Source organism: Apus apus, chromosome 2 (assembly GCF_020740795.1).
Source record: "Apus apus isolate bApuApu2 chromosome 2, bApuApu2.pri.cur, whole genome shotgun sequence".
Taxonomy (NCBI): Eukaryota; Metazoa; Chordata; class Aves; order Apodiformes; family Apodidae; genus Apus; species Apus apus.
Window position 1 is genome coordinate 109,695,109 of NC_067283.1, and position 22,379 is coordinate 109,717,487.

A 22,379-nucleotide genomic window follows, 5' to 3' on the forward strand; every position below is an offset into this window, starting at 1 on the left:
ATCAAGTTTTGCTTCAGTGCTCCTACAATTTCAACCCCCCACCGCAACACAGTCACTTGTGGAGGTGCCTCTTATCTGGCCGGACTCTTCCAGTGCTAGTGTCTCCATGGCCTCTTGGCACCAGCAGCGAGCAGTGCTCAGTGGTCAAGCAGCTGCATGACCCGAGAACACATCTCCTCTTCACCCTCTTGTGAAGAGGTGAGTTACCAGGCTTTAATGCTTGTTGGTGCAGCACTATGCTCTGCAGGTGAAATGATAGGGCCACGAATCCAATGCATTCCCAAGGACCTCAACCTTAATGATCCCCTTAGCACCAATGACAGCTATTGATGGGGTCTTTGGAGAATCCAAGGCTGTAAAGGTTTGTCCTTGCCTAGTCCAGTCGCTGCCACCTCTGTGCATAGTCATGGTACATCTGAACATCCAACTCAAGCAAGCTATCTAGGGTGAGTTTTGCCTGTACACAAATGCAAGATCCAGCCAGCAGGGAGCCAGCACTTACACACCTGTCAAGTACAGACCTACCTGAACGAGCTAAGCTGTACTTTCAACTCATGCAGTTAAGGATGTTTAATTTTAATCCTCTGTCAATGGGGAGGAAAAAAAATGGTATGAAGTTCTAATAAATAAATCATGCTGCTGAGTGCTCAGATCAGCACATCCTTGCTAGAAGCACTACAGAAAAAGCCACCTTCCAGCACTGCAGACTGCTTTAAAACTTGCCTTCAAATAGATGTTGTTGCAAGCCAGTGATACACCAGAGCTGTTGTGTTGCCTTCAGATCATGAAACATTTGCCATTCTGAGGGCGTGCAACACTGAGGAGGAAGAAAACTGAAATATTTAGTAGGTTTTGATGCTTGACTTGAGAACTCTTGAAGAACCCTGATTTTCCAAAGCCACTGTGCATCCACTCTCAGACAGCCTGGCTGCTTTCAGGTGCATCATGCTGGGCACCTGCCAAGGCAGCTGCTGAAATCACAAGTCTGCTCTGCAAATCTAGATGGGAGGTTGCGATGGAGGAAACTGTCTACGCTGCTAATGCTGAAGTTACTGATTTTTACCTCCTCTAGTTTTAAATTAGATCGTGCCTTTATTTGTTCTCAAGGAGACAACTGGAAATTTAAAACACGAGAGATGTCTTTTGTAGTGCAACAGGCAAAAGACTTGATTTTCCTGAGATTTCTTGAGTGTTCAGGCCCTGGTAGGCTCTCACGATAGCTACTAGCATGGGGAACTGTTGCCTCTCAGTCAGGTGCTACCAATTTCACCTAAGCCGTCAGTCTGTGCCGCAGCGGAGTATTTGCAATGTGTATAAGGGCAAAAGCTGTTTACCACCCACTGGTGAGCTTTTATGTGTAAAACATTCCTTTCACTCTGTGCTGAAGCAGACACTTGCTTTGATAGTTATATGAAAAAAAAAAAACCACCCTTAACTTTGCTTCAGGATATTTATAACCAAAGCATGCAGAATTACTGCAACATAAAGTCTGCTTCGCTGCGTCTTGCTGATAGAAAAATGGGAGAAAAAAAAGAAAAAAAAAAAAAGAAAAAAATAGTTAATATAATAAAGAAAAAAAAGACAGATGAGTACACAGAACACACTTCAGATCTACAGCACTATGTTGTCCCAGCAATGTCACCAAATTCAATTTAAATCTTAAGGAAGAAGCTCATGCTATTGAAGCACTGCAAATTAACAACAGCCCTGGCCTTATACATCACCCCTCCATGACAACCCACACCTTCACTGCTCTGCGTGGAGAGCATGAAAGTGAAATGGTTTCTTGTCCTCTGCCCTGCCAGAGGCAAATGCCAGGTCTCAGTATTGTAAACTGTAAGGCAAGGCAATCTGCAGCACTATGGAAAGAAAACGAATACCACACTAGCAGGCAGGCAGAATGAGACAGAGGTATTTTTAATTGATGCTAGACGAACATAAATAGATGAAGCTGGCGTTAAGCAGCACAGCCCTTTTTCTCTCTCTGCCAGGTACCCATTTACCCGGGCTCATAACCAAAGGCCAACATGACATCAGAAGCCCTATGGTGTTTTGCCTTTGGGCAACTGCCGGTAAAACTGGTTTCATCTGGCAGATGAGCGTGTGAGCTGAGGTAATTGGTGTGTTCTTTTCTGCCTCAGATTCCTTATCTCATCCTGAATATTCCCATAACCTCCCTTTTTTCCAGTCCTTTTGTTTCTCAACAAAAAAAATATTTACATTGAAATAAACAGTGGGAGCCTCTAGATCTCATCGCAGGGAGACACAGGTGCTGGTAACTTCATGAGCAATGAGCAGCACAATGACAGCTGCAGAAACCATAAGCTGGAAACGGGGGGGACTCCTTCTGGTGCGACATTTCCTACTGAGCAGAAGGGGTTTGAACAGACACCATTTGATGAAGGAGCCTCTCTCAAAAACAGCTGGCCCTCCATTTTTCTTTCACTCCTGAGACCAGTTTGGATTACTTTTCTTCAGTGTTTTGCAATGGAAGAATAAAAAACATCTCAATGTGTTGGGAGCACAGTGTGGGAGTCTGTCTTTCTACACAGCCACGGCTGCCTGTCTCCAGGTCTGCATTAGCAGTGCTTTGCCAGTGCAGCCATACCAGGTTATGCAAAGGCTGAGCAGACTTCCTGCAGGCATCACTCACATCAGTCCCTGCTTTGCTGTCTGACGAGAGCAGGGTCACAGGATAAATTCTGCCAGAAAAAGCAGATTTTTCTAACACATCACTGAAAGTACATGATGGGTTTTTTTTGTTGTTGTTAGATTAGCTATGTGGATGCGTAGCTTCACCCATCTTAGCTATTGGCTTGAGATGGGCACAGCACATCTACAGGACATGCTCAGAAAAACTATTGTGGGACGTCAGAGTCAGGTTACATGTGAGTGTGTAAACTGGGTGATGGGACAGACTTTTCTGGCTTGCCTGAAACACGTGAACGTCTACGATTTGCCCCTGGAAGGAAGATGGGAGGAAAAAAAGATTTTCTTCCTTCTTCCAAACACAGTACTGATACATATAAATATAGCAGAAGGACTGGGCACCATGTGTAGCAGGGACTTGCTGAGGCTGAGGTCCCTGCTCTGACACATTGAATCAAACCAGGTAGAATGCTGCCTCCATTCATCTGCAACCTGAGGAAATGGCCTGCTTTTCAGAAACATAGTTCTTTCTACTTACAGGTCCCTTTAAAGCTGGGAGGTGCTGGAAGCATGAAGAAATATAGCCACAGACAAACCTAGACGCTTTGTTTTAGCCTCTCCGATTGGAACATTTTGAAAGTTTTCTCCCTGTTCCTGTGGAAATCACTGGTTAAGCTTCCTGCTGAAGTTGAGCTGGATCCCAAGTCTGTAAGCCCTGATGTATTAAGATGGAGAAGAAAACACAGAACACAAGATAGAAAAGGGAGCCTTTAACCTGCCGAACAAGGCTAAAACACAAATCCAGTGGTTATGTTAAACAGTCCAAATGAAAATTATCCAAATGTACAGGATTATAGGAGAAGAAAGAAAACAGATGACTGGAAAGAGATGATGAAAAATGGGCTAAGGGAGGAGGAAAATATAAAAGCTGGGAAAATGAATGGGAAAATTGACCCCAGGATGAGGGAGAGGCCAAAGAAGACATGAAAGGAGGACAGAAGTGGAGGAACATTGGTGTGAAACACAGAAGTTGCTGGGTACAGGCATGGACAATAGGGCTTTTACATCTGAGCCTCATCAGTGACAGGAAGAGACTCCTCTGAGGTGCAGAGAAGCTGTAAAATGTCTGAGCTCTTTGTGGTCTCTGTGGAAAAAAACACAGAGGTAATGGTGCAGGGAAGGAATGGAGGTAGGGTCCCCTTGTCTCACCCACCTTGCTGCATGTGCCCCAGCAACCAAGCCTAGGCAGGTGCTGCAGGAGTCCCTGCTATTTGCTCAGGGGGTTCAGGGTTTCCTGTAGGACCAAGGAGCACGGTACAAGGGTGTGCAGCACAGTGAGCAGGGCAGAGCCAGATGGCTCCTCCACCACATCCCCCCTGCCCTCACACACACCTGCACACCCCTTTCTACACCACCCTTTTGCTCCCACCCTGCAAGCCAGCACCAGGGGGTACCCATGGCCCACATGGGTGGCCAAAGGGCTGCAGCTCTGCATTGCCTCTACACACCTACATGGCACGTAGATATTTGGGAGCAAGGGGGCCTGAAAGGTTGCTGAGTTAACCAGGGTGGGCAGCTCACTGCACAGACCCAACTCTGTCACTGTTAGGCACATGATGTGACATACACTGATGGTACAGAATGCTCCTTGACCACCAGGTTTCAAAGCAGGTCCATGTATATGAAGCTGGGAGTGCAGTTTTGACCTCTCTTCTTGTTCCTGTCCTCTCTCTTGTGCTTGGAAATTTTTGGCCACAGCTTATCCAGGGTCTCAGAAGCAGAGCAACATGCTCCCCCCCCCCATCATGCTTCCCTCTCCTCTTGGTGAAATACTCGCCAGCACAGCGCTTCGGCAAGGAGACAAATGCCTCAGGTTCAGAAAACACATTTTGGACTTCTAAGAGCAGTGCAATGAGGCAGCTGCCTATTGTGGGCAATTTGGCTTAATGTGATACTGAATTCAGCTGTTTAATACACCCAGATGCTCCGGCAGTGAGTGTATTAAAAAAAAAAAATCTTCAATAAATAATGGGAGATGTGAATAGGGTTTTGTTGATTTGTTTTTTTGTTTGTTTCATTTTTTAATGAAAATGGCAAAACCAGTAATTTGCTACTGTACATCTGCATCACTTATTTAACATGATATCTTGCTGTAGTAATAATCCAGCACCATCGAGTATTACATATGTATTCACAAATATGGTTTATGCTTGTGTTGGTGCATTTACTGTCTGCCAAACCAATTATATACATTTTACAATAAATGATACATATTGAACCAAGAACCTGCTGTGTTAATTGCACACATTTTTATAGGGGAAATATGTGGTCATGGAGTGATTTTTCTTTTTAAGCATATAGAGAGCATGGCAACAGAAGATGCTATGTCTTCAGTTTCCCAGAGATGAAAAATCAATATTTAGTTCTACAATCAGTAACATAAACAAAAAAAACCCAAAAAGAATGATCTTTGGGTAAGCTTTTGCTGGTGTCTTTTTGTCCCTCTTTCCTTCTTTGCTTGGCGAGATATCAAAAAACATACACCCTTTCAGCACTATGAGTGTCTCACTGAAATTAAGACTAAACTTCTACTACACTGACAGATACAGAGACCCTGAAATGCCTTCCCAAACCAGGGTCCCACAAAAGAGCCTGAGGTGCCCTGGGTCTACCTTTCTAAAAGCTCTGCTTTTCATTTGTTTGTTCTTCAGCAACAATATCATGTAATTATGAGCTGCAGCTTCACTGTTCACAGACTTTCTATGAGTAATACCTTAAATATAGTCTATTACATCAAGCTCAGCACTGGCACCCAATGGCTTTTAACCTCCATTGGGACTCAATCCTCATTTTGTTCCCAACTGAAAAAAGATGTTGTGGAATATCTCTCTTGATTGGAAAAAAAAAAAAAAAAAAAAAAAAAAAAAAGGACAGAATTGAAACCCCAGATGATACAACAAGGAGAGAAAAGCAGAATGAAGGGATGTCTTACTTTTAAGAAGATGCAAGACAATTGTGCTGGTCCAGAAATAAACAACATGACTTAAGAGTGACACTTGGGGGAAGAAATGCATTTGTGGCCTCTGGATCTCTGAGCAGTGCAAGGAAGCATGAAAGTCCTTTCCCCACTGTTTTGTATTTTGAGGCAACACATGAAGACTCTTCAGTTTCTGATGTTGCTGAAAAGCTTCTGGTTTTATTTATGCTTTTTTTCATGAGAGTTTCTAGTTGTCGCTTGGGAGAAGAGTTCTTCCTGCAAGTGAGTATCAACTTTTATCCAGCTGTGTGGGGAGGGAGAAGTTGTTTCCTGTGCTTCCCAAAGTTAAGTTTAACTCAGGCTCTGCCCTGTCCAGGGTCTCTCAAAATGCAGTTAAATGCCAAGGTGAGAGGACAGACAGACACAGAGTATATATTAATTTTTAAGAAAAACAGTCATGTGTTAGTGTACATATTTTTTTTCTGAAAAAGTACACCTACACATTGTTTCTATTTCATTTGCTTAACTTTCTCACAGTCTATAACATACAGTGAGCAAGACAGAATTAAGTGATGGCCAGGCAGAAGATTTACTTTGTAATCAAGGTACAGATGGTGGTAGGAGAAATAAGAACATCATCTGTAACAAAACAGGCTTTTTCAGGATGTCTCTTCAATTTTGCCCAGCATAAGGTGGCTGGCTGGCCTTTTTTGTTGCAGTGACAGGTGTAGCTGTAGTTACACATTTCATCTTTAAAGAAAGAAAGCAATCAAGATAATTTTCTTCTCCATGCATTTTTCACTGACATTAGTGTCCTTCTCCCACTCTAGCATGCTAAGCAAAGAGTATTTGCTAATAACTTCCTCATCATTTATCATTCCCACGCCTTGCCATCTCTAACTTGAATTAGCAAGTGGCATACAAACCGCAGACCTAATACCAGAGTTGCAAGTGATCCGAAGTGCTTCACCTGTGACATTGCCATTAACTGTTTTTGATGACTTACAGCTTTGTTTTCCCACATTAAGCCCCTTTCTTGTCTACACAGCATTCTTTCTTCCTTATGCTACTTCCAACCCTGCAGAGCTGAGCTTGCACTGCAGAGCTGCAGGTCTGGGACCCGGGAGGCTGAGCCCTCCATCCACCTAACTACTCAAGCATGCATTAATTGTCCCTCAAGGACACAGCTGGCCTGTTCCAGTAATGCCCTGCTCACACCCCAATGTGTTTCACCAGCACCCTGGGCCCCTGGGAGGCCCCAGTGCCTTGCCATGGCAGGCTTTGATGCCCTTCTCCAGCCGACTTGCCCTGGTGTCATTTTTTTTAAACAAGTCTTGCTGGTTTATTCAATGTGCTAAGAGCACCAGGTTTAGAATAATGCTTTTTCATGCAGATAGTGCCTTTCCTGGCCTGGCCACACACTTCTGTAGCCAGTACTACCAACTTTCTGGAAATGTTTTGCACTACTGGTGTGTTGCTCTGTAGAAAGAAGAGGAACTTGATGGCACCAAGTAGGGGGTAGGGTCACATTTTGCTCTTCCAGACAAACCTTTCACATCTCTGTCAGTCCAGTGTTCTTGGAAAGGACAGAAAGACAGAATGATTGATGTGTGAAGGGACCTCCAGATATCATCTTGTCCATTTCCCTCTGCTCAAGCAGAGCCTCCTCAAGCTGGTTGCCCAGGACTGCATCCAGACAGCTTTTGAGTATCTCCACGGTACCTGAAGGTTTTACCTGAGGGTGGGGCACGTAGCTGGGCACCCAGGACACCCCACTGCCAGCAGCACTCCTTCCACTCCTGCAGTCTGGGCAGCCCCAACAGCAGGTAGAGGAGCTGCCCTGGCTGTCAGCCCTTCCTTGCTGCTGGATGCTTACAGCCACACTGACTTTTGGGTGTTTTCTCCCCACTGGTGCAGCACTCGCTCATGCGGCAAGGCCCAGCAAGCTGGCAAGTGCCCCTTTTACCAAGCGGGCTCTTGATCACCATCATTTGGTCACCATATCTGCCATCTGGAGCACCTGACGAGATTGGACCAGCTGAGGCTGCTGCAACAAAAAATGCAGAGGAGCCAAACATTGAGGACAAGTAAATGCCCTAACTTTTAATGACATGCATTAAAAGAGATAGTTCATCTTGTATTGCAGCTGTTATCAGGCCAATGAGAAAAACAATAAAAACAAGCCAAGGTTGTGGCTAAATTGCTAACGTTAAAATAACCCAGATGAATGTTTTAAATGATGTTACTAGCTAAAAGATGCTAGAAAAAGACTAAGATAAAGATAAAGTAACATTTACTACCAAAATGTGCAGAAACATTTTGCTTCTCGTCTCTTCATCATCACACATATCATATCTTTGATAACTCTCATGGAAGAGATTAGAAAAATACCCATACCATGCACAACATGGAAAAGGAAAGAGGCATTTCCTAAACACTTTGAGAAATGCATTTTTTTTCCTGCAAAAACAAACTGTATGCTACCCTAATTGATTTATTATCTCAGCAGTGTCCTTTGGGCTCAGTGGATATATTAACATTAAGCAGGTAAAGACTTAAGAATAATTTCAAATAGAGATTACAGCAGTCACAGATTAGACTGATATCTGCTGTTGCATGGTGAAAAAATAGAAAAGCTCTATTAAATTTAAGGAAAAAGACAGTTGTGTTTAAGGGTGTCAGTGAGAAGGTGGTGTGACTACATGTGGCAATGAGCTCCCTGTCAAGCCAGCATATGAACAGCGTGGTGCAATTGGTTTGGTTTCACAGAAAAGGTCCTTGTCCTTCCTCCCTAGGCTTCAAAGTACTCCAACTACTTTGCTCTTGCACTATCTGGTTTCAGGCAACCAGCGTGGCAGTTTGCCTGAGCTGAGAAAATATGCTTGAAGTCTGCATTCCCAGGCAGCTTCAACATCCTAAGGAAAATGCTTTGTTTTTGTAGCCTGAAAGTATGTCACAAACATGAATAGAATTATACGCTCACTCTCCCTCACTCTCAATCCTCTTTACCTTAGGAAAAAATTATACACTTCCAATTACAGGGCCAGTTAAAATCAATACAAAGGTGGGAGAAAACAGATCATTTTTCTTATGGAAGTAACTGTTTTCATTAATTTTTCATTAGTCCTGCTTTTGTTGTGCTATCCATCACTGAAGGAGCTGGAATGCAGTAGATTACATTTAGGTTATCTTACGTGCTTCCAGGATTTAGTAGATATTGCCTGATAAAGCTGCGAGCTTTATGGCTTTAACTTACATCTATCAATAATGCATCAGAAGAGAATTTTTCTGCAGAACAGCTGTCCCTGAGCCAAGCAGCTTTCCCCTGGAATAGCTGCACTGGTTACAGCTGAGATGTAACCTAGTAAGCTAGTCATCTAAAAGCTACAACTGCGAGACAGAGGAGCAGATGCTTAAGGAGGAAGATAATCTGTGAGGGTTTGAGCCCTAGTTTCCTAGTGTTAACATTTTTTATTTATTTTATTTTATTTTTTTGAGTGTTTGAAGCCAGGAACCAGCTGTGCTTTGCCCCATCTCAGCAATCACACCTGGAAAACATTCCTGCCATTGACCATCCTGGCATATACCACAATTTTATTGTGAGCACTATATGAACGACCAAACCTCTTTCACAAATTGCACAGGAGCTTTTCATGGTTTGGGGTTTTTTTGTGTGTTTTTTTTTTCCTTCTTTTTTCTTCCCCTCTTGCAATGCCTGAGTTTCATGGTAAGGAAATGGAGCATTATAAACAGAAAATTATAGTCACTAATGAAGAGCTGACCCAGAGAAAGAAGGTGAAGACATCAGTATTTCCTACTTAAAACATAAAAGGTGAAGGGATTTTATTTACTTTTCTCTCACTTGAGAAGGAATTAGAAAGAAAGTAATCTCAAGGGTACATCAAGCCTAACATGGTAGTGTTACTTTTAAAGCTTCTTCAGACATCTCAGGGATGCCTTGTGTTTGCTTGAATAGCTTGCAACCCTCAGCTTTAAAAAAAATGTGTCATAGCACCTCACCAATTCCAGCCTCTTTCTATACTGCAAGAGGGGTTGTGAAAGAGGGTGGCAGCTGAGCATGACTCTTGAAGCTCAGCTTGCCACCCAGGTGGTTGGAAGCCAAACCTCTCCAGCTTCCCCAGCTGCAAGGTGAGCTTATTACCTTCTTCACTAACAGGTAGAGAGACGCTTAATTGAAGGCTTGTACAATGCTTTGAAGACACCAAGCACTGTGTTAAGACCAAAACTATTCCTCTTGAGCTGCCCAGGCACAGCCCCAAGCAGAAGAGAAGGAAACCTCCTGAAATGGAAAAAGCAAGGGAAAGAAACACGCAGCTACTTTTGTGGCAAAAAATGTTGTAAAATGTGAGACACCCAGAGCTGAAATACTTATTCAGAAGTGGCAGGGATTAGTGAAACTATAGATCTTCAGAACTAGTGTTCACAGTCTGGTTGTTTTGTCTTTTGTTTTTGCATTGAGAGTAATTGCTTGGAGGTTAATCAAATTAAGTATTGACTATCCATTGGTGATCCCTGCTTAGCTCCCTGGTTTGAACTAAAACCAGAACAAGTACAACACGTGAATTTTGGGGACTTCAGCATGTGTAGATTTCGTTTCAGTCAATGCCCAAAGCAAGGTGCTCACTCGACAGGTTGCTGCCCTGCCCTTCAGACTGCATCCTAAAAGTGAGCAGGCAAGACCAGCCATCCCACACTATGTGCCTTCTATGGGAAAATTAATAACAACACTGACAAGCTACATAATAGAACAGAAGCTAGAAGACCATTTGGGTTTATAGATGAGATCTCATTTATCAGTCCAAACTCCAAAGTACAAAGAAAAATCTCCCTCCCCCTACCTCTCCCCAGACCAGCAAGCCAGAGCTGTGCTCCAAAGACCAGGGGACAGGGCTCGCTGGGCTGGGTGAGGCCACCAAAACTCTACACTTCCTGAGGAGCACATACCCAGCCCCTTCACACCAGTAATGGGCTCTCCAGATAGAAGAGCTCATGGACATACAGTCTCAATGGTGCTGAGGAGCAGAGTCTGATCAAACCACTTTTCCTCTGACCTGCAGCGGAAAAAGCTGTATTTTTTCAAAGCAACACACGACACAGACAATGTACAATTGCTGTCAATGCAACAATACCAACAGCTGGTCACTGCACTGGGCATCTTCTCAAAATCCCCAAATGACAGTAATCTGTAGCCCGCCCCAGTTACAGTTCATAAATCAGATGTGTGAGTTCACTATGAATACAGAGGGCAGAAGATGGGATCTGGCCTATAATATCTGACATCAGTTTAAAAATTATACACTGTTTGTTATTTTAGGGGACTCAACAACATACTAAGCCCCTAGCCAACAAACATGTCAAAAAATTCTAAGATTCGAGGAAAAGAGGACTTCTCCCCAGCTGTCAGAAGACACCTCCATTCCTGTAGCTCATCCTTGCACAAAAAGAGGATGCTTTGGCAGGTTTGCCCTTGGGTTTCCCCCAGCATGGACATTAGCTGCCTGGTTACCAGCTAGCAGCATTAGCTCAGCTTACAAAGGGATTAACTTCTGTGCTATGTGTCTGTACCTTTTTTGGAAGAGGGGTAGGGATGTGATTTTAGCAGTTTCAGTCTCAAAAGAAGGATCCCAAACACTATGTCAGTTTTGGGGTCTTCAATAACAAGATCAATGAGGTAGCAGCCAAAGCCAACACAGGGACCTGATGCAACATATTGATTTTTGGTTGTGGCGATCCCTCCAGACCCTCAAGAAATAATAAACCACTCAAACTGAAGTCTGAGAAAAAGCAACTGGTCTACAGGCCCCGAGGATGTCTTGGTTTCATTTCCACTATAAATAAACCCCAGGCAGCAAGAATGCCTACATACAAATACCAGTTGTGCCTAGAAATAATTCATAATACAGATTTCCACAGTCAAGAAATGACAGATGGAAATAAATGTTTTTATTTCTCTGAAAAACTGACCACTGGTCAAAAAAAAAATATTCTTTTCTCACCCCATGCCCCCTCAAATCAAACCCTTCTTCCCACAAATTCCCAAAAATGTGAACATTAAAGAAAAACACACTTGACAAATCATTTGGGTGACAGTAAAAACCCTGTAATTAGTATAGGAACCCGTTTTTAAAGGTTGCTGCAAAACATGTTCATGAACAAAATGTTTCTATTCAAATTGAAATCAGCATCTGTTTAGCATAAATAAAAACAATTGAATGGGTAGCTGAACTTCCATGTTTCAGAGGGTAGTAGGATGTCACCATTGGATTTCCTTATGGATTCCATTGAGCATCAAAAAGAAAAAAAGCCTCAGCTATGCTTGGTTGTGCCAGTCAAGCACTGAAATGGTTGTGTTGCTTCTAGACATGCGGCAATGGAGAAGAAAAACATTTGCTGGATCAGGCTACCTGGCCAATAAGTACCCAGAGATAGAATAAACAAGCAGCACTTACTTATACATACCAGTGCTTGTGGAACGAGAGATTAACCTAGTGACCAAGCTGGACTTCACTTTCTCCAGAGAAGGGTAAATTAACTCAGTTGTCAATGGGACACTCACAGTGCTGAGGTTCATCCAAGCATGCCAGAATCCATACTTACATTATGTAAATGTTTGGTCCTCTAAGGAGACAAGAGGGAAAAATTAAATCCTGGGCTGATGGTTATCACAGAAACCCAGCGTTCACATTGCCAAAAGAAAGGGTGAAGGCTCAGTTCCTCTGCCTGTGTCTCACTGTGGGAAGCAGTGTGAGGTGGCATCTGCAGTCTCTGCATGCCCACAGCAGTTCTTCTGGCATCTGCTTAACCAAGTTGCTGAAGTACAACATTGGTAGCTACTGTTCACTGCAGCTCTTCCTCTTGTTATTAAATACAGCACCACTGATAGCATAAAATGGAGTCATACTTTTTAATAAAAAAATAGATAAATTTAAACTATTGTACATGTCAAAATTACTAACCTCCAGAAGAGAGCTGACAATAATCTGGTCCTTCTTGTTTCCCCTCTCCCTGGTTATATTGCTCATTTTTTTGTTGATCAGTTTTTCTAAAGAGTATTTTGAAAACACATGGTTACAAGTCTCAATAGCAAAGAGGACTAATCTCATTTGCTTGCTGAAAAATCTACACCTAGTTTATTCCTGCATATGTTTTCCATCAGCCATTGCTTTCTTTACTCAGGATCCCTTACTCCCTGACCACACCATAATTGCAGTGACATTTACATTCAGAGCCCCAGAGTGATTTTTTCACTCCATCAACAATGAACATGGGCTTGGTGAGAGGCCAGTTGGGGATTTGGGAGGAGCACAAAAGTATCCTCAGTGGTGTTGAGTTGGACAGGTAGGTGCTGAGCAAGCAAAACCACTGGCTGAGCAAAACCTGCCAGCTTTGGGAGCAATGCAGCAAAAAGCATCAGTGGCAAAGCTCCTCACCCTCTACACCCAGGCTATGGGTGGCATGGGCACTGCCAGCACAGGGGAAACAATTTGGGGGATGTTGGCTTCTAGCCAGGCAAGCTTGGGGTACCTGCTGGCCAAGGAGCAGGGAAAGGAGCTGCAGCCCCCCCTGACACCAGCCTGCAATGAAGCATATGCCTGCATGTAAACACAGCAGCTGGCAGGGCAGGACTGGATGTGGGAATACCTTTGGTCTTAACAGACAGGGTAAACACATCCCCAGGTACATTGCAGAGGCCCTAGAGGTGAGGATCCACCTGGAAACACAGGTAGGGTTCCTGCAGCAAACAGTCTGAAACACCACCACACCCTGCAGTGGTAACCCCTGTACTCTCAACCCATGACAGGGCTGGCACCTTTTGCAATGTCGCAGATTTCATACCACATCCAACAGCTTGAAGATCTGTTCAAGTATTTATTTCCCAGGATTTTAGCTTTCTGACTTCTATGTAAACTAACAACCAAATTATGGGCAGTAAGAGAAAGCATTTGTTTATTTTGTAAGAGGACTACTTGCTGCTAATTGAAAACAAGCATTTTCAATGAGGCAGCTGTTTCAGTACTGTAAATAGACAAATCAGCAACACATTGAAGATGTAATAACCCATTAATGAACCTTAATTTTTTGAGCCCTCCCTACCCCCCCTCCATTTCAATGTTTCAATCATTTCAAAACCATTGATATGTGCTGCCAGAGTGTTACTTAAGTGTGCCCTATGACATATTTTAATAAAAACCAGAAAAATGGTAGCTTTTTTTTGAGTTATCAGACTATATTAAAAACCTTGTTACATGTATTTAACAATTTCCTTTTTTTTTTTTTTCTTTTTTTTTCCCTTTTCTTAAATAAATAGCAAAGTGTCACCAAAAATGAATGGAACGCCGGCACCATTGCGTCGATAGAAACTTCCATACTAGGATGAATACAGAGTCATATATTCTGGAATATTGCATAAAAAGATACTTTGGAGGAAAGGTGGTGGTTGCTGGTGCATCTTAGGTGGTGAACACATCAACCCATGAACAGTCCGTGCAGTGGTGTCGTGGTGTGGCACCTGTGCAAAATCTCACCAGCCTGAACCAGGCGACTGCAGAGGTGACATCAATGAGACTCTGCAAGAGAAGAACTCACAGGACATGGACTTACTGGCTGCCATCAAAAGCAATGCAGCCAACAGTGTAACGTGAGGGGCTGACTGTCCCACTCTCCAGGCAGAACACCACTAGCTTTAAAAGAGGGAAATGAACAACATTAAAAATAAACAGGCTGACTAACACTCAGCAGGGCAAGGCCTTGGAGAGGTGAAGCTGCCGACTCCTTAGTCAAGAGGAATGGATGCCACTATTTGCTGTTCCATTGAAAGTTACAGAACCAGGTGTAACGTTTTCATGGGTTTCTCAGGGCTGAGCTGGTGTTATTTTTATGTCTGACCAACAGCCTCTCTTCAAGAGGGGACAAAGCTCAAAAAGACAGTGCTGAAGGAAGACCAGCAGCCCTCAACAGCATCTGTGGCCTTTAACTCACTCCCGCATGCAGTGAGCTAAATCCCACCTCTCTGCTTCTGTTGGCTTAAACCAGACCCTTGTTATTTTAAACAGTTTATTGTATTTAATACATTATAAAATTTGAAAAAAATTGTAGGAAAGCAGCAGATTCAAACCAGAGCATCTCTACCAAATATTAATTATTTTGGCCCCCTTTGAAAAAACACAAAACAAAAACAACAACAACAACAAAAAAAAACTCATTCAAAAGAAAAGTTAACCTTTCACATCTGTGAGGGCAGACAAAAAATGTGCGACTTCTGTACAAACTACACTTAAGATTTCAGTCGACTAGCTTTCCAATGCAAGGGATGGTCGTCTCCTGAACACCTGCCCATCCACCTCTAAAAAAGACAGACATAAACCTCCATATGCAAATAAAGTTGAGTCAAGGCGTGTACACGTTAAAAAGTGGAAGGGTGTTTGGCAATGGAAAACGGGTGAAGAGTATCTAGAAATTCCCCCAATGGTAATGGCTTGTACACCGTTAGGTGGGCCTGAGTAAGGCCTAGGACACTTAATGGCCATCACAGCACCAACCTCACCTACCACTTTTTTGTTGTTGCATTTCCTACCCTTTGACATATACATACATATATATATGTACATACATACATATACATACATATTTTATATATGTGTGTGTGTTTTCTTTTACACCTTGAGGTTATTATTATTACTACTATTCCAAATGTTCCCATATGAATTCAGGTGTGGTCTCTATATTCGATATAAATGTGTCTATTATTCAATTTTAGTTCCAGGACTTGTTTGGAGTCCAAACTGCACATGAAACGTCCCCCTTTTTTTTTTTTTTCCTCTCTCTTTGCCTCTTTTTTTTCCTTTTTTCTTTCTTTTTTCTTTTTTTTTTTTTTTGCATAAAGAAACATGTCCATTTTAGTCCAGAGGCTCTTGCTTTATTCGAATGACGGAGGGTGCACGAGATGTCCTTCTGAGTTCTCGTCTCAGTACGTATTCACTGAATTGGGAAGAGTCCACTCCACCTCCACATGAGCCAACAATCTCAAACCCTCTCTGCTGTAACCTCTCAAGTACCTGCAAAAAAAAGAAAGAAAGAAACATTGATGTATAAGTAAATAAACAGACTATTTGCTGTTTGAGGATGATAACTGCTGTTTTTAAATGGATACAACTATGAAAAAGAAGCAGTTACACAGATGAACTAACTGGGTTCCCTCAGCTTCACTGTACTGGACTGATTTCTGCTGGCTTTGGCCACCAAGCAGTAAGAAGAAATATATTTATTTTTTTTTTAAATTTTTTTTTTTTTAGACCTGTCAGTGACTCCAGTATTCTTCCAGCTACAGAAATATGCCTGGAAAAACACATTCTCTGTTTCAGAAAATTTACACTACAAAAGGGCAAATACAGGATTCCATAGCAAACTCCAGGGGATGCTGAGCAAACACCTCAGCTAAATGGTGACAACGCAGACACTGCACTCATCATTTCAGAAAAGTTACCATTGTATTTCCTAGACGCTCAAAAACCAACCATGACCAACAAAGATCTGTGGCTACAGTTACCTGTGGTAAAACCTGGGACCTTTTAACCATAATTATGGGACTAATGAGTTCTACCTGTTCAACTTCTTGCCTCTCTTCTCACAACCTGAGTGTTGCTTCCAGTGGGAAATACAACGGCAAAAATAAAAGCCAAAACAAACAACAGAAGAGTCAGGCAGGGCTGCTGGTGAGGCAGAGGGACACACTCAACACATGCCAGCAAAGAAGATCCTTCTAGGGCTTCACCAGGGTCAGCTGGGATGGCCACCAGCCCCAGGGGGATGAGCTGATGCTCCCACTCCTCACAGGATGTGAGACCCTCTGTCCGGCATGACTGGACCTCACTAGGGTTGTGCTGGGGAGCAGGTGCCTACCAGGACTTTCCCAGCTATCTCACCAACTGGCAAATTGGCTTGGCTGTGTGTTGGGACAGAAAATGCAAGCAGAGGCAGAAGACTGCAGAGAATCAGGGTGAGGGGAGAAGCAAGTTGTGGTTTAAAAATACCCAAACCAAGACATGCCACGTCTTTACATGTATTGCTTCGGGCCAGCAAATATTTCCAAGATACCCGAGGATGGCTACCTACACAGCAAACAAAGCTCAAAAAGGAGAGGGTGGGATAAGAAACTCAGAAGCAACCATCAAAACATCTGTGCAATTTCTGCTTATCGTGATCTTTAGCTTTTAACAACATAAGCCACAATACCCCAGTATGTCTCAGTGAAAGCCACTGAAAAATAGAGCAGAAAAATTAATGTCTGAGAAAAAAATGTGATGGTAGCAATTGGTCAGGAAACTAACCCAGTCCTGGATATATAACTTAGTCTGTACCTCACTCTCAGGGTCTATTGGTAGTCCCTCTCCAACCCCATGTTGTTATTATCACTGGGAGATGCTTATGTCCCCCAAAAATGGAAGATGCAGCATTATCTATGTGAGATCATCATCTCTCCTGAAGCCTGTGCACATTTTGCCAGTCTGACTTGGATTTTTCACATCAGTAAATATGCTTGGCAATTCCCAGTTGTGTGACAAAAATGTAAATATCGGGATAAGAGATAAACTGCTAAAGGATACAACTGCTTTGACAACTATAAAATGATGAGTGGCTAAATAATGCTTCTTGAAAGTCCTATCCCTTTTCAGAAGTATTGGGGAGGTCTTCTTCGAATGGGGATGACCTGGGTAACACTGGAAAAATGACACACCAGTTTTTAATGACACCTGTGATAACTTTCCTCCTACTGTGCCCATCACATTACATGCCTTGCCTGATAGATTGGTTGAAGGGTCAAAAGCCCTCCTAGGATGCCCCAATTCAAGAGGCAGCAGAGGGGGCTGAGGCAAATTCTCCTCTACTGGGGTAAGACTCAACAGATGTCTTGTTCTGCAGCTGCAGGCTGCTCTCTTCTCCAGAAACACTGGGTCCTGTTTCACGAGGAAAGAGGAAGAAGGCTGATTGTGTTCTCCCCCTGTGGAAGTGCAGCCCTCCTTCCAGCAGCTGGTCAATGCTACTGTCCAGACATCTCTTTCTCACATTAACTCCTCTTTCCCTTAACCTCCCCAGAATAAGAGACCAGGGAGTCACCTTTTTGCTCCCCCAATCTTTCTATTTAGTTTCAAGTTCCTGTGGAATCTGGTAAATCAGAGTATCTCCACTACCTTTTTCAGGTGAAGGCACAGCTCCTGATATCCTCACACTTAGGCTCTGTGGGGATGTGGCATCTTCCCTCTCTGGCTTGAGATGTCCTTGTGCCCTCTCATCAACCCAGAAAACAATTTATAACAAACAGGACAAGGGACTGGATGCAGGCTTGAATGATTGCTTCGTGTTCAAATGCAATTTTTTTTTTCCAAATGTTTCCTTTATATTAAGGCAAATGTTTACCTCCTAAAGCAGGTTTTTAGCACTATTGTAGTTTATTTACAAAGAGATTTAGTGATGATATGTGTGAATTAAGTTGAAAAAACAGCCCTGATCCCTAGAAGTAAATAACTAGCTCCAAGCCTCCAGATGATTTTGTTCATCAAAATGTTCCACTGACAGAGAAGAAGGTCAGCCCATTGGTACCTGGTCAGCAGGCTCCCTTCCAAGAAACGTATAGGTGACTTCCTACCTGAACTGAGTTGAGGTGGCAGTATCCATTCAGCGGAAATCGGATGACATGCGTTGAGTCGTGATTCCAGCCAGCATTGACAGAATTACACATCACGTCACCGATTTCTGGAAACACTTCTTCTATCAATGACTTATCTCCACTGAGTGTAATCCTCTCTCCAAGATCTGGGGCAACTCGCACCACCAGGCACTCACAAGACTTTGAGAAGCGGCCACTCTCCCGGTCCTGTTTCCACCTTTCCATCTCTCCTAGCATGGGCTGAAGCTGGAAATACTTGGCTTCTTCATATAACAAACTGTAGTCCTGAAAGACACACATATTACTGTGCACAATTAAGAAAGAGGCATTGGTAATGTACTGCTTAATGCATATGGTTACTCAGGCTAATGCTGCTCTAGATCTGGAACTCTTCAGACATAGTTCCTAATTACTGTGTAGGAAGGGGTAATAAAACAACAGCACGAGTGAAAAATAACCATCAGCCACTTGAGACAGGCTGGGTACAGCAGTGGTTGGGAGGCGAGGGAGAGGCTATGCTTGCTCAACTCCCTCCTGCTATGGAATAATCCAGGCAAAAATCTCACTTTTGCCTGTATTTTATCCCCATAGTGATGTCACAGAATAATGACCTCATTGAACAGATGGAACAGAATTCAATCAGGATTCAGAAAATTCATCACTAGGATCCATCACGTCTTACAGCAATACTAGCAGGCATTGTAACAGGTATAAGAATGTAAATGAGGGAGTCTGTGATGGTTCTAAGTGTAAAATGATTCAGATATTTGCATAATGAATTGCACATAACACTACATTTTTAAAATTAAGTATTTAATACCTCCCCATTTTGTATTGTTTACCCCAACAGTATTGTTTACTGCATCATCTCAAATGCCAGAGCAAAGAGAACACATTTCTAAGTATAGTCAGTACACAAGCAATTTAGAACTGATGATCTGGAGTCTGTCTACTGCCATTTTTTAGGTTAAAAAAAAATCTTGTTCTTCTAGGTTTAAGAGCGTAAGACCATTTTGAAAATATTTATACAGAGAAAAGCAATACAAGAAAATTCGGGAAGACAGAGGAACAGAATGACCACACAGGGAAAGTGGCCCTGAATCTGAGCTACAGACAGAACATTTTATGAGAATTGGATGCTTAAATGATGCTCAAAATACTGCTTACATTTAATCTGTAACACAAAAGGGATCTAATCTAATCTAATTTAATCTAATCCATACATTTCTAGAGAAACAAGGACCACTGTTCATTTAAAGGGCTGATCTTTTGAACACCAAAAAGCGTAACTGGAAAGGAAACTCCTTTGAACACCAGGTTGGTTGGGTGACCTTGCCAGGAGTTACACTTTTAATTTCAGCACAGCTACAGTATATTTATGTGTTTATAAGGCTCTGCATATATAACTTCTTAATACTGCACAGAAGGTGGCTTTTCCCTTTGCTATACGTCTGACTGCCTTCAGGACAAGTACTGGGAGCAGCACAAAGTCATGTTTAGGCTTCAAAAAAGGGATATGATGATGATCAGTTAGTTCCAAACTCCCACATTTTTCAGGTAGGCCTGCCCTTGTCACACATAGGAAAAGTAAGGTTGGGTCTAGAGCAGAGGATTCAAAGGTTTCTGCAATATGGCTCCTGAACTCAACATCACACCTAATATGACCCAAACACCTGAAAACCTGTCTCAGATAAGAGGGATAAAAGACTGGACAGTGCAAACTGCTCTAACTCTTCCCCATCACCTCTCCTGTTCAATCTGAATTGCTGTATTTCCTACAGTGAACTAGTGGCACAGCCAGCTATGTAGATGTGTCTTCATTAAGTAAAGATAAAGATCTGTTCTGATTGCAACCCTGGTCTCCAGCGTTCTCTTCGCTGACACCGCACACACACCCACATACCTACAAGCAGATAAACACAGAACCATCACATGGAGTATGAAGCTCTACCTCTGTAGGCTAATGTCTAATGTGGTGAACTACCACAAATTTAATTTGTTATTAAAAAGAAGAAAAAAAGCATGCTCTTTATTAAAGTTTAAATAATAAACGTGAAACTATTCATCCCTGACTTCTCTGTAACTCCAAAATTAAACTTGCAGTATGCATTCAAGAGTCTGGGGGAGAAAATATTCTATGACTTAATGCTCAAATATTACCATGTGTGCAGTTTATTTTGTCAATACTGTGATTCCCACACCATTCTCTGTGTTTCAGCATGGGAGTGGAAGCTGGAGTTGCTGCAATCAGAGGGGAAGCATAAAAGCGGATGAGAGGACAAGAAATCAGCAAAGCTTACAAACAGTTGGTTCCAGACTGTAACATCCTTTCTGTCTCCATTGCCATCCTACCATATTTCATTTCCTAGGTCAAACGTGGCAAGGTTAGTCCATTACACTACAGCCAGGAGGGCAAAACTTAATTTTGATGTCACTCTAGGAAAGGCTGACAGATGCCACTTTAGCAACCTTACGCTTACTTTTGCCATGTACCTGAAATCAAGCACCATGCCCTGCAAGTCCTCCCCACCAAGAACTCTGTTTTGTCTACATGCCAGATACAGATACTTGCTTTACCAAGCTGCAAGCAAAACACCAGTGTCCCTTGAAATCTCACCTTGAAATCATCAGGAATGAGGAGTTTCGATGTCCTTAAAAAATTCAAGATATATCTGAACATCTGCCCATCTCTGTCGATGAAATAATGCTGCTTGAGACTGTCGAGGACTATGGGCTCTGTGCCATCAAAAAGCCGGCCAATTCTGGAGAAGAAACAAGAGGGTGAGCAGCAGGGTCAGACCAATCTCAGCTTAGCAGCTACTCAAACATCATAATGCTGCAAAACTCCCTTGTGCCGACATCACCAAGGCAGCTCCACAGCTCTGCTTTGTAAGAAAAGAGCTGGTTCCAAACCATGATTTAAGCTGGGTGTTTTCCAGAGCTGCCTCAGAAACTTGCAAGTAGCACCATTGGGGAGGGGGAAGCAGCAGGGGCAGGAGACTCTCACACCAGCCTTGTTGCCCAAACACATCTTGTGTGATGACACCCCCTTGCTTATTTTGGACATCCCTCTTGATAGTTCCCATCAGCAGATCCCATCCCCCCAGATACACCAACCCCCTCGACTTATTTCATTCTGCTTTCTGGGCAACTGCAGAAGTGAACCTGATTTAACTTGGAAATTGCACTCAGGAACAGGGTTTTTTTGTTGTTGTTTGCTTGTTGCTTGTTTGTTTTTAAACTCAGAGCATTTTTTGGATGCTATTTACTGCAACCAGCACTTAGACAGGCACAACTGAGGGGGCAGCTTGTTGTGGGAATATGCAGCTGGAGATGCAAAGTTTGTAACATTTCAATGCGAGGTAACAATTTCATAGTAAAAATGAACAGTTTGTGGCAGGTATCAATTAGCACACTCTAAAACAATCAGGAAAAATGCCTCTGTTTTTAGAGACCACCCACTGAGTCACACAGTCACCTGGAGAGCCTCTGCTTGCCAACAGTTGTTGCAACCTCAGCTGCTGGGCACACACATTTTCTAGACACGTGCCCCTCAAATCTACTTTCATTAGAGCAGCTGGAATGGTCAAAAACTCTGAACAAAACCACACCAGAGTAACACAAAGTACATGCACTGGGGCATTTGCAAAATGCTCCTGAATCACTGGCAGCTTCCCAGTGAAATCATCAGGAGTGACTGGAAGGTTTAATTTTGTGTGCCTGTTCACACTTCTGTGGAAGTACTTTTTGATCCTTTCCAGTGCTGGCTCCCTCAAGAACTGTAAACAAAACCATCTCAAAATAGCCCACTTGCGATACATCACACGAAAACTCCTCCTGAAACACAACTGATGGTTTTGGATGTGACTTCTGACCTTGATGTTATATTCTGCAATATTCTTCAGGTTCTGCATTTTCATTATTTGAATGAAAAGACTCGCTCATGTGTGTGGGTTTTTCCCCAATATAAGCAATCTGTTTCAGGAACCAGCACAGTAGAATCATAGGATGGTTTGGGTTGGAAGGGACCTTAAAGATCATCTAGTTCCAACTCCCCTGCCATGGGCA

At 42.8% G+C, this 22,379-nt stretch overlaps 1 protein-coding gene across 2 annotated transcripts in view; it reads right to left on the minus strand.

Annotated features, from left to right (window-relative positions):
* Nucleotides 1-13,752: 13,752 nt before the first annotated feature.
* LOC127381925 (BTB/POZ domain-containing protein KCTD1) overlaps nt 13,753-22,379 on the minus strand; it is a 103,897-nt gene continuing 95,270 nt past the window's right edge. For both annotated transcript variants that reach the window (XM_051612923.1, XM_051612924.1), the window contains exons 3-5: nt 20,929-21,073; nt 18,291-18,596; nt 13,753-15,702 (exon numbers count right to left, since the gene is read on the minus strand). In XM_051612923.1, the coding sequence (XP_051468883.1) occupies nt 15,544-15,702; nt 18,291-18,596; nt 20,929-21,073 (610 nt within the window). In that variant the 3' untranslated portion in view covers nt 13,753-15,543. The remainder of the gene's footprint in view (nt 15,703-18,290; nt 18,597-20,928; nt 21,074-22,379) is intronic.